The 13,664-nt window shown below is 42.7% G+C and overlaps 1 protein-coding gene across 1 annotated transcript; it reads left to right on the top strand.

Annotated features, from left to right (window-relative positions):
• The first annotated feature begins 5,799 nt into the window (after nucleotides 1-5,799).
• On the top strand, nucleotides 5,800-9,741 carry LOC106630847 (feather beta keratin-like). The gene is made up of 2 exons (XM_014276447.3): nucleotides 5,800-6,222; nucleotides 8,767-9,741. The coding sequence occupies exon 2, from the start codon at nucleotides 8,788-8,790 to the stop codon at nucleotides 9,319-9,321; it is 534 nt and encodes a 177-aa protein (XP_014131922.2). The 5' UTR covers nucleotides 5,800-6,222; nucleotides 8,767-8,787; the 3' UTR covers nucleotides 9,322-9,741.
• The last annotated feature ends 3,923 nt before the right edge of the window (nucleotides 9,742-13,664 follow it).

The following is a 13,664-nucleotide window of genomic DNA, read 5'->3' on the forward strand; positions in this document are numbered from 1 at the left end:
TATGTGTTTTCTTCCCGCTGGATGCATCCTTGCAGTAGACCCAGCTACCAACCATCTGAGAGCGAGGGCGAAGAGCGTGCTCTAGAGAAAAAGCCAGAAACTGAAAATACTGATACAGCAAGTGAGGACAAAGAGACCTGAGAAGCATAACACAGTGACACCAACCCTGGCGACCAAGTCCAAAGGCCTCGTAGGCTCCTACTACCTCCCTAAAGAGGACTTACCTTTGACTTCTTTAAATTAAATGATACTTGACTTTTTTTTTTTTTTTTTTCCTCAGGTACATTCTCAGGCAGGTGATTAGAATAATAAAATGCTCCCTATCCTAATCTGTGTTAACCTGCCCTTTAAAACATACAGTACCTGATTCTCTGGAACAATTTGTTCTTTTTCCCATTGCTTTCCAGAAAAACAAAGGCACCAGCAGGTTCAAGAACACCACAAATGTGATCAATTGAGACGTGACAAACCCTTTCACTGCCAGACCTAATTAGACTGGTCTTAGCATTTAAGACAAGTAGTCACCAGATAATTCACTTTTTCTTTTGATAAATATATATACACACACCCCTCAACCACATAATTTATTTCTGGCTTTCAGTTTCACCTCAGGGAAGAAATGTGTGTGTGGGGAGAAACTGATCCTCACTTCATATTTATTTCTATGTAAGAAAAAGGAAAAAAGTATTTGACTAAATGTATCAGTTGCATATGTAAGTTAATGGAGTATACGAGTGGCAGAATCTGCATCTGGAACTGTGCCCTTTACCTTTACTTTTATTCTAGCAGTCTTGTTCTTTCACTTCCCATTAAAATTATTTTGCATGATTATGGTGGTTTTCTAGCTTTTTTTCCCCCTCTCCTACTCTTGATTTTCAGGTACCTACTGGTGAAATGTAGATGGCAAACATCAAAACCAAATCTGTCATTCCTGCTCACCCATGAAGTGAGAAAACAATCAACTGCCTCTCACACTCCTCAGCTCTGTCCGCATGCACAGGACTTTATTTTTCACTTTCATCTCACAGCTTTCACTTGTTCCTCACCCTGTTAAGTACAGCTTTAGAGTTCATGGCTCCATGTGTCGGCTGAAAAGCACTAAGCAGATAAAAAGGAACGACATACAGAGACATTTTCCTTTTTATTTACTTTGGTTCAGGAAAAAGCCCCAGCTACTCTTGCTCCCCTCTCCCTACCCTCAAATTCTAAGCTTCTATTCCTCTAAAGATTCCCACACATTTTAAGTGCAAGCATTGTCCTTTTTGTCCCAAGAAGAACATTACTGTGATTACGATTGGGCACCTCTGTCAGTCTTCACAAGCCAAGAGCCCGGTTTAACAGAAGTAAAATAAAATTTGTGGGTAAACTTGTCCCCAAAACCAAAACGTGAAAGCTGACTGAACTCTAGTTCCCCATCGTCGTTGGGCTGGTGAGTCTCAAGAGCTGCTGTTTAACAATTTGCCCTCGCCTGCGGATGCAGGTGCCCATGAACATCAGGGCACACACCTTCTTCTGCATGCAGCCACATCCAGATACAGTTGTTTTCCCAGAGACTTCTTCAAAGAGAAAAGGGATTGCGGAAACCTTTTTACAGCAATGTTAAAACATTGTATGATAACATGCTAAGCAGCCTGGATCCCTGCCAGCCGCCCTGCTTACCCTGCCCTGTCTCCCTGGGAAGCTGCCAGCCACTGAGAAGACAGTTTTGCCCATCCGTCTGCTTTCACCTTCACTATGAACTGCTGTCTGCTCATCTGGCTCCCCTGGACATCTGCCTGGGAGAGGAACAGCCCATATGTGCCCCCTGCAGATCTGCTCTAAAACGAGCCCCTCCAATATTTGGTGTATACATCATTTTTCCCCTTTACAGGATGGGAACTCCTCTCAATCTGCTTGTTTATCTGGCAGACATTAGCATGTACCCTACTTTATTGATCCAACATGAAGATGTAATTACTATATCTTGGAGGATGAGCTTGTGAATGGTGCCTCAGCGTCACGCCCTAGATAAGCTGGGAGGCAGGTCAGAGAGATAAGCTCTGCTGATTGCCTGGCTCATGCAAAGAGTGTTGTGAAAAATTTGGTAACGAGGTCATAGGCAGGGTGGAGCTCTCAGGAACCTCTGCTCCGAAGGACCCAGCCTTGACTCATTATCTACACCCCATCCAATCCAGCAGTTCAAGGAGTTTAACAATAACTGAGTTGCACAGGGGATTCAGAAGATTATTTTCCCCTGCCAAAGACGTCTTGCAAATTATTCCTTTTCAAAAAAACAAAATTACACACCTGAAAACCACTAACTTGGTTCTTCTTGAGAATGGAGCAGCTTGCACAAGATAATCTGTCCTCCAAGAGCCTTGCTGAGGCTTTTTAGAGAGGAGTCACTAGCCCTTCAACCTAGGAACTTAGAGCTTGATCCTTTCGTGAATTTTGTGTAGAATTCACCATAGTGCTTTGCTGTCTGAAATACAGGCACGTCGTTTGGGTCCATTCAGTGTGTGCTGACACGTTGCATTTTCAAAGAACCCTCAATATTCTCTACTCATCTGCCTAAGCCATATGTCGAGACATTTTGATTAACAGGCTAGGAAAAAGAAAAAAAAAAAGTATTTCTGATAATACTGCATCTTTCTGCCAATTTTGCCTTGGTCTCTTGGCCTTTCCTCCTCTGCCTACCATTTAAACAGCCTCCCATAAACACTTTCCACCTCTTTCTCTTCCTCTGCTGGTTTCAATGCTTTCCACCTGTACTGCATTGCATGCAGGAGCCCGGCTGTTTCAGTCATTATAAAGGATGCCGCATTTCATTGTCATTATATAACATCCCACATCATCTTCTTGCTGCTTCTTGCAAACCTTCTTTCTCTTTGCACCTGTATGGCACAGACAATTATCATCTTATTACGGGATAACCGATGCCCAAAAGCCACCTAACCCGTCTAAGGACACTCTATACAGAAGGGTGGATCTAAGACTTAGACACACCTAATTATTATTAGTCTTATTACTTATAACCTGTCATTACAATGCCAATATTGCACACCAGCCAGATTTACAATGGGGACCAGGGAGACCAAGGCCTGGGACAGACATGGGGGAAAGGGGCAGAAGGAATCCTGTATGGGATGCCCAGAAAAGGTGCTGGTGCAGGGCGGCTTTTACTGTTTAAATCCCTTTTCAAGCTGTGACATGAGTTACCAGAAGCAACATAGAAGTGCACTGAGCTTCCTACTTAGGCTGAAGTTTTACCTTTGACCCGAGTGGAAAGACAAAGTGCTACACAGGTATTTGGAGCAGAAGAGGAACCGGCACCATAATTCAGATGTTTTCTCCGGGTAGCAGAGCTCTGCTTTCCATTTTGTGAGAAGGGTCTTCTCTGTCTCTAAGCTCAACTATAAATCCCTTTAACAAGGTTCTGTACACCAGATCAGTACTGTTTTAGCTTAATAGCCTTGAAGGAACTGAAAATTAGCTGCCAGCTTTTCTTGCTGAGATTAGCATGCTTAATTAGGTAATGAACCAGAATGAAGATTTAATTAACAGCTTTAGAATTAATATATTATTAAATTGGATATTAGCACCACACCTCTGTGAGCCATGAGGTGATACAGGAATACAAATCCACTCTGGCAGCATCAGCACATACTATGAGCACCAACAAAGTATTAAAAATGGATTATTTGCAAGGGTGGGACTTCCAGGGTGCTCCACTCCAAAACCCCAAAACTTGGACTCATGAGCACCGACTTTACTAAGAAACACACCTATCCACATCTCCACCACATATGCATTTTAAGAAGGCCCAGCTAACCCCACACCCCTTCATCCCCCTTGGTCAGGGGACAAAAGTGTTATTCCAGGCTGTCTTTGTCAAAATACACCATTACTACTCCAGCGAGCACACTAAGACCTTCTCACCTCTACAAACCTCTTGGGTCTTACTGAGGTCCTTCACCTCTTTGAAGCATCCCAGGCACAGAGAAGAAGGTTCAAGTCTCCTCCTCAGAGTCTGGGTCTGGTGGAGGGGTGTGAGGCAGGGCTGGGCTGATTGGTGGAGCAACCCAGCAGCCTTATCAATGCTGCTGCATCAGCTCTTCCCACACCTGGGGACTGCAGGTGACCCAGTAGCCCTCAGAGCGCTACAGCTCTGTTGCTGGTCAAGTAAGGTGGCTCTGACCTGGAAAACAGGCTTGGGTGATGGGTACGTTGTGTACAGCTGGAGAGGTGTACATCGGTCAGCTCTTATACAAAACTAAAGCATACACAGACGCGTAAGCTGTAGTTACACCTTGGGCTGCAATTTCACATCCCCTCGGGTTTTATTGAGGAAAGCAGCGCTCATATATTAAAGAGCATTAGTTCTGTTTTGTTTCTAAGATGAAAGATACCCGGTAAGATCGCAGTAGTATAATTATTCCTGAGCTCCAAACAAATCTCATTTAGTGGTGGGGAAGAATTCTTCAGCTTCAGAATTATTTGTATGTATAATTATTTAATCACTACCTTTTGTTGCACCTAGCTAGAAAATGTGATCCAACCTAGCCATACAAGAGGAAATCCACATAACAAGAGAGCTGCATTTTGCCATTAATACTTAAAGATGAGGTATTCATCTTTGCTAGAGCCTAGGTATTCAGGATGCAAATGGGAGATGAGTAGACTGAGGTCACTGACTCCAAATTCCCCCTGGGACCAGGGTGAATTTTGCTTCTGAAAGGGGATGAAGTATGGAAAAGACAAAAAACAGAAGGAAGTCATCGTAGTGCCAGTGGAAACTGGAACACACAATGGTGGCGGAATACGGGGTCTCCATATCTGTGGGGCTTCTACACTTCCAGGTCCCTCAAAGGACACAAAGGTGGTGCTTTGAAGAGGTGGCAGAACTGCTCAGTTGAAACACAAGCTCTTAGGGAAAGGGGAATGCATGGGTAGATCTCCAGGGTCCACCAAACATGTCTGCTGACTGTAAGAGAAACTCAGATATTTATTTTCAGACACCCAAGTGTAGCTGTCTCAGTCTGGAGCTGGCTCTAACCCCTACGTCCTCCTTTCTCCTGTGGCAACCACGCAGTTACACGGCCAAGTCCAGCTTTCAGGCACAATGGCACCTTGTGCTTTACTGAGTGACTGACAGGGCAAGCAAGCAGTGGATCTCGGTTCTAAGAAATGGAGAAAATTGTTGTAAATAAAGCCTGAGATACAGAAGGAGGCTATGGGTGCAATTTTAAGAAGAAATGAAGTTCCTTTGGTTTTGGGAACCGGGGGAAGCATTAGTTTTTCTGGACAACTATAAATTCCATCATCAATCTAAACTTTTTTCCTTATTGTTATCTGTTTTCTTGTGCTCTGCTCAGACCACGGGCATGAGGTTTCCTATACTTACAACAGTATAGTCTAAGTCATCTCCAACAGCTCTAAACACAGGGAAAGGAGTAGGTAGCCGACAAAAAAAGATTTATTTTTTTTTAAATAGGGATGAACAAAGGGAATCAAGTAAATGTAATGCACAACTTTAAATGAACATCAAAATACAAAACTGAGATACTGCTCTGGTCTGAGCAATATAATAGCATCAAATATGCAGATAATGAAAAAGCAGACAGTGGTGATCAAGTCCCTTAGTTCCTTATTTCATCTTCAGTCTTCCAATTAGGCAACGAAAAAGCACTCATTAATATTGACCCTTCACTTTGAGCAGTTTTGGAAATCGTTTTCCAGGTGACAGCTCTTAGACCACCCTGGAAACCTACGCCAAAATATGGACGTCCAGGATGCAAAGCAGCCTTACCTTTGGCCTCTTGCACAATGATTCCCAGTTTTAGCCTATTTACTTTGCTGCATGGTGTTGTTTGTTATTCCCTTAGGAGCGCTGGAATTGCTATGATAAAATCTGTGGAAAAATGAAGGTTAAGGATAATGTTTTGCTACAACCTGCGATAATAATATAGGCTCTTTCCTTTAAGACAAGCGAGTGTTCAGACCAATTTAGAAAATTATAGCATGGCACAGGTGAGAGCAATAGCAATTAAACCAGCTTCCTCTTTCAGATTTAATCTTCATATGCAAAGCAGCTGGGTAAGAATCAGAGCACAGTACTGGCATTTCTAAAACCAGAAAATCAAAAAAGTCTGCCGACAACAACAACAACAACAACAACAACATGCTAGGAAAAAACAAGATGAGGAATCTTTCAGATAATGCTTCAAAATTGCTTTATGTGGGGTGAGTTTATACCTAAAGCTGTAAGTCTGGGGTTCCTCAGGCTGCTGCTTTACGTGAGTTTGTTGCTCTGTATACGAAGCAACAAATTCTTCGTAGAGAAAAATACAGAATCCCTGATGTTTTTTTCCTTCATCTTTTCAGAAGCATTTAGCTTTCTAACCTGGTGAGGGAGGATATCTCTTTATCTTTAAAAGAATTCTTTGATGTAAGGCAGCTGGGGTTCAGGCATTGTGAAAGGGGATGTTGGCTTATTGCCAATTAACTTTTTTGCATGCTATATTTTTAAAAGGGTATCTGGAGAATATGAGGGCCGACTACAGTTTGAGCTTGAAAGTCTGATATCTGCTCTTCTGGCTTTCTACCTTCTGTAAAACAAGATTTCCCCTTACTTAAAGCTGCCAAGGGAAAAGCATCGGTTGTGGAAAGCAAACTGCATGGATGGTGAAGCCAGTGTGATTTTCTGTGGGGTGTGTTAAGAAGCTGTGTTTTGAACAAATTTTCTATACATTGGAAAAACCTCAAAAACAATGAGAACCTTATTAACTTTTATAAAATATTTGGTTTGGCAACTCCTTTGATTGCTTCAGCTGTCAATCGCTCTAATTATTAGTTGCTTCTCATTCCCACAAATTACGTGACTCATTATTCTGTGCAGCTTGCTGTCACATCTCTATTGGCTGCATACATGTACATTCCTCTGGTCATTATATTGATTTAATGGTCATGAAATGTAAATAAAATTATTTGGTTTGGGGTTTTAGTTTTTGTGGGGTTTTTTTAGCTTTAATTTTAATAATTTACCATAAAAATGTACTTAAGAGGTTTTTTTGGTTTTTTTTTTTAGTTTGCGGTTGGTTTGGTTTTTTTTAATGTATAGGTGATTATGTGAATCACAGAATTGGCGTTTGTGAATATGTTCTGTGTTACACACCTGTACTTTAGGTAATGTTTCCTCTGGATCCTCTAGTCCCACAGGTAACATATTATTCCTCTCCTCATATTGGCCTTCAACAAGCATACACAGAAAGGAAAATTCAATTTATTCATAGTTATTAGTATTTTTTTGTTTTTATTCTGAAGGCACCTTGGAAGGGGATGATTCCTTGAGATGAGGAACTGATGATAAACCGTAAAAGCTTGGGCAGGTGCTGTCTTTGGCTGAACTGATAACTGGATTATTGTGCCTGACCCTAGTGCTCACAGGAGAATGCATGAACTGCTTTGGTATCTCTTACTTTCTACTTACCTGGGATGTGGCATAGTCATGTAGGAGAACATCTCTCCAAAGGACAGTCCCAAGCCATAAACTTCCTTCCCAAAGCCCCTGGAGCAAGTACACAAGGGCCATGGACGCTAGTGGCTATTTAATTTAAAAAAACTTCCTAGCTTTAAAGAGGAAAAATCCAGAAGACCACTGATTATTATTGTCTGAGATGACAAATGATAAACTGGAATCCTGTGCTTACTAGCAGCATGTAGTTTATCCATCTCCGAGCTACCTTCAAGAGTATTAGCAAGTATTTAAGAGAAACCCAAACTCAATTTATTGTGATATTTTCAACAAAAAGACAAGGTGGGTGAAATGGACGCAGCATGTTGTGTGGGATTGTAAATGATCTAATAATCATGATCTAATATCATAAGCTGTTATCAAAACAGTTGCAACAAAGGAAGGCATCACCAGGGGAAAACATTTGTTTCACAAGATGCAGAGAACGGTTGCGTAAAGGTATCTCCCAATTTCTATAATCTATGACAGCATATAAAAGTGCTCGTAACTCAGGTCTCTGTAGCTGCCTCTGCTGACTTACTCTTCTTGGTGACTGGGTAAGTCCGATTTAACTGAATCAGTTTATAATTATAGACATGGATTTATAGGTAGTGTTAATACGAGGTTATATATCCTACCCTATTTTAGGGTAGGACCTTATTATCTATAAACATTGAGATATATGTATATATCTTGAAAACTGTAACTTGCAAATAGGGTGGATATAGGCATTGCCACATGTCGGCAAAAGAAAACAGATTGGGAGTTTCAAAAACGTGGATGGTAGCAATGCCTAGGAATTGAACATCTATCTGTGGAGACAGGACACTCCAAAAACATTATTGGGATGGGACTGACTCCCAGACAAAAAGACCAGCACAGGCAATGATGTGAGAAAAGGCCAGAGAGGCATTTTTCCAGAGGTCATTTTAGGAGTAAGCTACGGGGCAATGGAGCACTAGAGAGGAGTGGGAGTAGACTTCGAAGCCTCTACTCAGCAATTCATCTCACTTGGTTGGTGAGATCTGTAATGCACAACTCTATTTCAGAGTAGAAGGGATTGTTCCCTTAGAAATGGTGATTATTTTTATTTTTTTTTTCTTTTAAATCACAAACTCTTAAGTTTAGTGTAGACAACTGGGACATGTGTATCTGCATCTGTTCAGGGGAATGCCACTCAACACACCTGCACAACCCACGTTCTGATAACACAGTTTGTTCTTTCACTCCTCTGGCTGTAATTTTACCGGGCTAGTGTACTCTCTGCCTTGCAGGTTGGCTTGCCTTCTGGAAAGATGTCTTCCTATGGACAGATGCTTAGCTCCCGCTGTGGTGCGCCGTGTGAACCGACATGCCCACAACCCTACGTCAACTGTTGGAATGAACCATGTATCAGCTCATGCGGCGATTCAAGAGCAATCGTGTATGCGCCACCCGTTGTCGTGACATTCCCTGGACCCATTATCAGCTCTTGCCCTCAGGAAAGTTTTGTAGGAACTGCCATGCCTGAAATTGAGGGTGGGATGGGCTCTGGAGGTGGAGGAATGGGCTCCGGAGGTGGAGGAATGGGCTCCGGAGGTGGAGGAATGGGCTCTGGTGGTTCCTGTGGTGGAGGCAGCTCCTATGGGATGGGCTCCCATGGTTCAGGCGGTTCTTGTGGTGGCATGGGAGGGGGTTCAAGTGGTGGGGAGGGCTCATGTGGTGGTGGAATCTCCCGTTTGGGAAGCTTTTACCGAAACTCATTTTATTCAGGATATGGTAGAAATTATTTCCCCCTTTTTTCCAGAGGGTATTATAGGTATCGCTATGGAAACTATGGGCCATTTTAAATCTTTAGGAGAGAGTAATGACTGAAAGAACAATAAAATAAAAACTAGCAGTTGATATATAGACCTGAAAATCAGACTTGCCAAGCAGCCTCTGCTCCAGCCAATGTCGATAGGAGCTGGGGTTGCTTGGGATCTCTGCGCTTTATCTAAGGCTTACAACACCAATGTTGTCTCACTTTGTCGTTTGCTCATGTTATGTTTTGTTCTTCCTGAACCTGATGAGGCTAAAATAAGTAATGGGACTTGACTGTGAAAGTGTCCAGCTGAAAGAAGAACCTCTTGTGAGCCCTGTGCTCCCCTGAATGACTGATTGATTGTAGTCCTTGTTGAAATGGAAATTACATTCTTTGTTTCTGCATTGCCTCATTCTGCAAGAATGTATTCCACTTTTTGTTTGTATTAAAGCCCTGTTGCATCATAGCACCGTCTTCTGGCTTTCATTTCACTGCAGTTTCTAGTCTGAAAGAAGTTAACTTTGGGCATCAAGTCTTACACGTTAATTGAGGACTTTCATTAGAGAATTAATTCCTCTGTGTGGCCAACGTAATTTGTTAGAAATTTTTCAATAAAGTATTTTTTCCCTTTCTGATATTTACCACGGTATACATACTAATAAATAGAGCAGAAAAAGTTGTCTGGTACAACTCCAACTCAAACCCAAGATAACTCTGAAGTTAGGTCAGTTACTCAGGGTCATTACCACTCATTCTGTGACTATCCCTAAGGAAATTGTTCTAACGCTCAGCAGGGGCTGAAATGACTGCATGCTTCCTGACTCCATCAGAAGGCGGTGCCGTGCTCTGATTTATCTAGGCTTGATGCTAAAATAGTTTATCTGATTACAGACTGCAAAGGGAAGCAGGTTAGCCTGGATCGGGGTATTGTGGGGAGGCAGGGCCGAAGGGAATGGGCAGGAGTTGTTTGTATGCAGCTGAGAATCAGACCACAAGTCTTGTGCTTTGCCTTGAAGTAAGCCGAGGAATTCACCCCAGCAGCTGTATCAATATTTTTTCTTTAGGAACCATTTCCATTGTGCTGCTCTATGTGACAAGAGAGGGCTCCTGCGTAGGCTGAGCGAGCGCTGCTGTGCCAAGCATAACATTCATTTCCTTCCTTTGATTGTCTTAATCCTTGTGGTTTGTTAACTTAATTGAAGCATTTATGCAGTAAATGATCTGAGCTTGTTAAGCATCACCATGGGATCCCTCAGGCAACAGCTACATGGATGCCCTTGTGCTCTCTCAGAATTCAGGATCACAAAGTGCCTCATGTGCAAACATTGCCAGAACTGCCCAAGAAACAAATTCTTCCACCACAACTTTAATTTTTTCCCCCCATTGATATCTATTACACAGCTCTCAAAGACAATATGCCTGCAAGCTTTTTGAGGGAAGAGGAATTTCAATCAGAAAATCTTAAGAGAAATATTCCAATAGCTCTGCTCATATTGTGGGCTGATGCATGCCATGTGTTGCACCATAACATTAACAGAATATTGCTTGAATTATATCACCCAGTGGTAATGGCATTCCTTTATGAGAAGCCTATCAAGCAAAGTAATGATGTTCTGCTAGCTGGCTCATAATCCACAGCCTTAAGTAATAATACATATTTCGATTGTTGAAAAAGCAGGATTGCTTTTATTTGGGTATAAAACCTTCCTCCTAGTGCAAATTTGGTATTCTCAGCTGCTTGAAGACAGGTGCAGAGATGTGTGTGTACACACTGGGGTCCCACGGTAATGAAGGAGGTACTCAGCTGTTGTAACTCCAGTTTTACTCTCAGCTCAGGAACGTCTGACCTTGCTCTAATGTACGACAGATAAGGTTGTGGCAGCAATGCTCCAGAAATTTTCACTCTTGTTACTCAATGTTTCATTCCTCAGCCCTACTGAGTAAGAACTGTGTGGGGGTGTAATTCTCTTTTGTAAATTGTGAGGCATCACCTTCACTGAAGTCACGTGTACAGCAGTTTATACAGGCATTCCTGGCTCAGCCTCAAAATCGCTGACTCTGATCCTCTTAGTTCTGTGCGAGTGCAACTGCGTGAAGCTGAAAGTCGGTGCAATTACCACTCCTCCTCTGCAAAGCCCATTAGCAAATTACTCAAATTGAAATGAGTATTCGGGAATGATTCCTTCCAGGCTCAGCCACTAAAATGTGTAGAAATACTTCCCTACACAGAAAGAACAGCAAGATTGGTGCTTCTATGCACCCACTCATCAGGGTATTGAGTTCTATTTTCCTTTGCCTATGTGGAGCTCCACCTCTTATTTTGACTCTGTCTGAGTTCAGTTTCACTAAATTACTTTGTAAAGCAGAATGGAAGGAAAGAAACACCAGGAAGCAAGTAATATAATTCAACAAGACTTTTAATAGCACATGAAATAATTGTGACAGAATAGAATGGTGCAGTTCATGAATGGTCCATTCTGTGGTCAAAAGGCAGCCAGACCAACTGTGCCAATGATGAAAGGCACTGCATGTTACAAGGTAAAACTAAAATCTTTGTAGCAGAGTCCCGTTTGCAAATTCTGAAGCATTTCCACTCCACCGGAAAGGACGTAGTAAAAAACTAATAAGAATTTAAGGAGAGAATCAATCATATGAAACTGCTATTGCTAGAAGATGAGGCATAACATGGAAGAAAGAGGTGTGGGCCCAGTTTTCAGAGATGCTGAGCAAGGGTGGCTCCCGTTGATGCAATGGGTTTCACCATCTCTGAAAGCCAGCCCCAGCTGCGCGTCAGGATCTTGCCTCTTCACCTCCAAAGCTGTTGTGTGGCTCTTCGGGCTGCCTTAGAATGAGCCACAGTTTCCAAGGCGGGAGCCACGGCTGCTGCTGTAGGACCGCCTGCTGTAACAGCCCCCCATCCCTGAGGAGCCACCATACCCAAAGGAACCCCCAGATCCAAAGGAGCCCCCCATCCCTGACATGCCCCCAGATCCAAAGGAACCCCCAGATCCAAAGGAGCCCTCCATCCTCGACATGCCCCCAGATCCAAAGGAGCCCCCCATCCCGTAAGAGTTCCCAGAGCTGTATGAGGTCAAGGCACCATACGGCTGGGGAAATGATGTTCCCACGATGCTCTCCTGAGAGCAGCTGCTAAGAGTTGGGCCTGGGAAAGTGAGGACAACTGGTGGGGCGTACACCACAGCTCTGGAGTCCCCACACGATACCACACAGGGCTCAAGGCTTCTGCTGTAGGCACATGGCTGTGTGCATGTCACCTCACCGGCAGGCAAGCAGTCAGAGCTAATGTCGTTCAACATCATTCTTGGGGAGCAGAGATGAAGCTGGGAAAGACAATGTGCAGTCAGGAACCAAGAGGTTCCCAGTATGATCCAGGTGCTCCTCGTCCTTTTCCTCCAGCTGCTCATCAACCCCCAGTTCAACCCTCCCTCACACTCTCCATTTTCCCTGCTATTTCACTCCTGATTGACCCCTTCTAAGGCTTCTCAGTTCTTCTTTTGTGTACCATCCACATCTCTTATTCTTCTGAATCTCTCAAAAAATATTGCTCTTTTCTCTGGGACTAAATTACTTGTTCCTTATACAATTACTTGCTCAGAAAAGTCTCATTCATTCTCTTTTCAAAGTAGACCTCCAGGAAGATTTGCCTGTAACTTCAGATAGTTTCCAGAGGAAAGGAATAGAATCTTCTTACTCTATTCTTCCCTTTTCCCCAGCTTTTCTAAGAATTGTTGCTAAATATACTCTTCTCTGTACCTCAGCTTCTCTAAAATCGCTAGCATTTTGTAAGATAAAAAATAAAAAAGTTTTAAGTATTCTATAGCTGCAAAGAAGTGCAATGAAGTTAGACTTACCCTGTTGTCCTGGAGGAATAAGTCAGTGGAGCTGGAAGAATAGAAGATTTCTTGGATCTCTACCCTTTTATACGCTTTCTTAGACAATAGGAAGATCATGAGGTCATCCATTGTTCACTAATTTTTTGTCACTTACTAAGAAGAAGATACTCTTCTAAGCCTTGTAATTGTTCTCATTTCAAGTCATAATTAGCGATCCATTTACAGACTTACTTTGACTGATGTGTGCCCCAAACCCAGCAGTTTCCTTGTGTCTCAAACTTAATGGAAAAAATCCTTTTGGCATCATTCAGGTCCTAGCTGAAACAGGAGTTGATCTCTCCATTTGCTTCTCTTTAATGGCTTTAAGGAAGGTGGCTTACTGATGTGTCAGTCTCACAATTCATTTGTAGGCCTTAGATTTAGGTATAATGCCTCCCAAATGGAATTGTCCAACCCCACCTTGGATGTGGGGTCAGCATTCTTTGCAACCCCACCTGCATCTATTGACCAAATGGATGATACAGCATGATGACAG

The sequence above is a fragment of the Falco cherrug genome, chromosome 19 (genome assembly GCF_023634085.1).
Source record: "Falco cherrug isolate bFalChe1 chromosome 19, bFalChe1.pri, whole genome shotgun sequence".
Taxonomy (NCBI): domain Eukaryota; kingdom Metazoa; phylum Chordata; class Aves; order Falconiformes; family Falconidae; genus Falco; species Falco cherrug.

Bases quoted from the DNA above. Each gene is read 5' to 3' on its own strand.
- LOC106630847 (XM_014276447.3), top strand. From the start codon at position 8,788: ATGTCTTCCTATGGACAGATGCTTAGCTCCCGCTGTGGTGCGCCGTGT.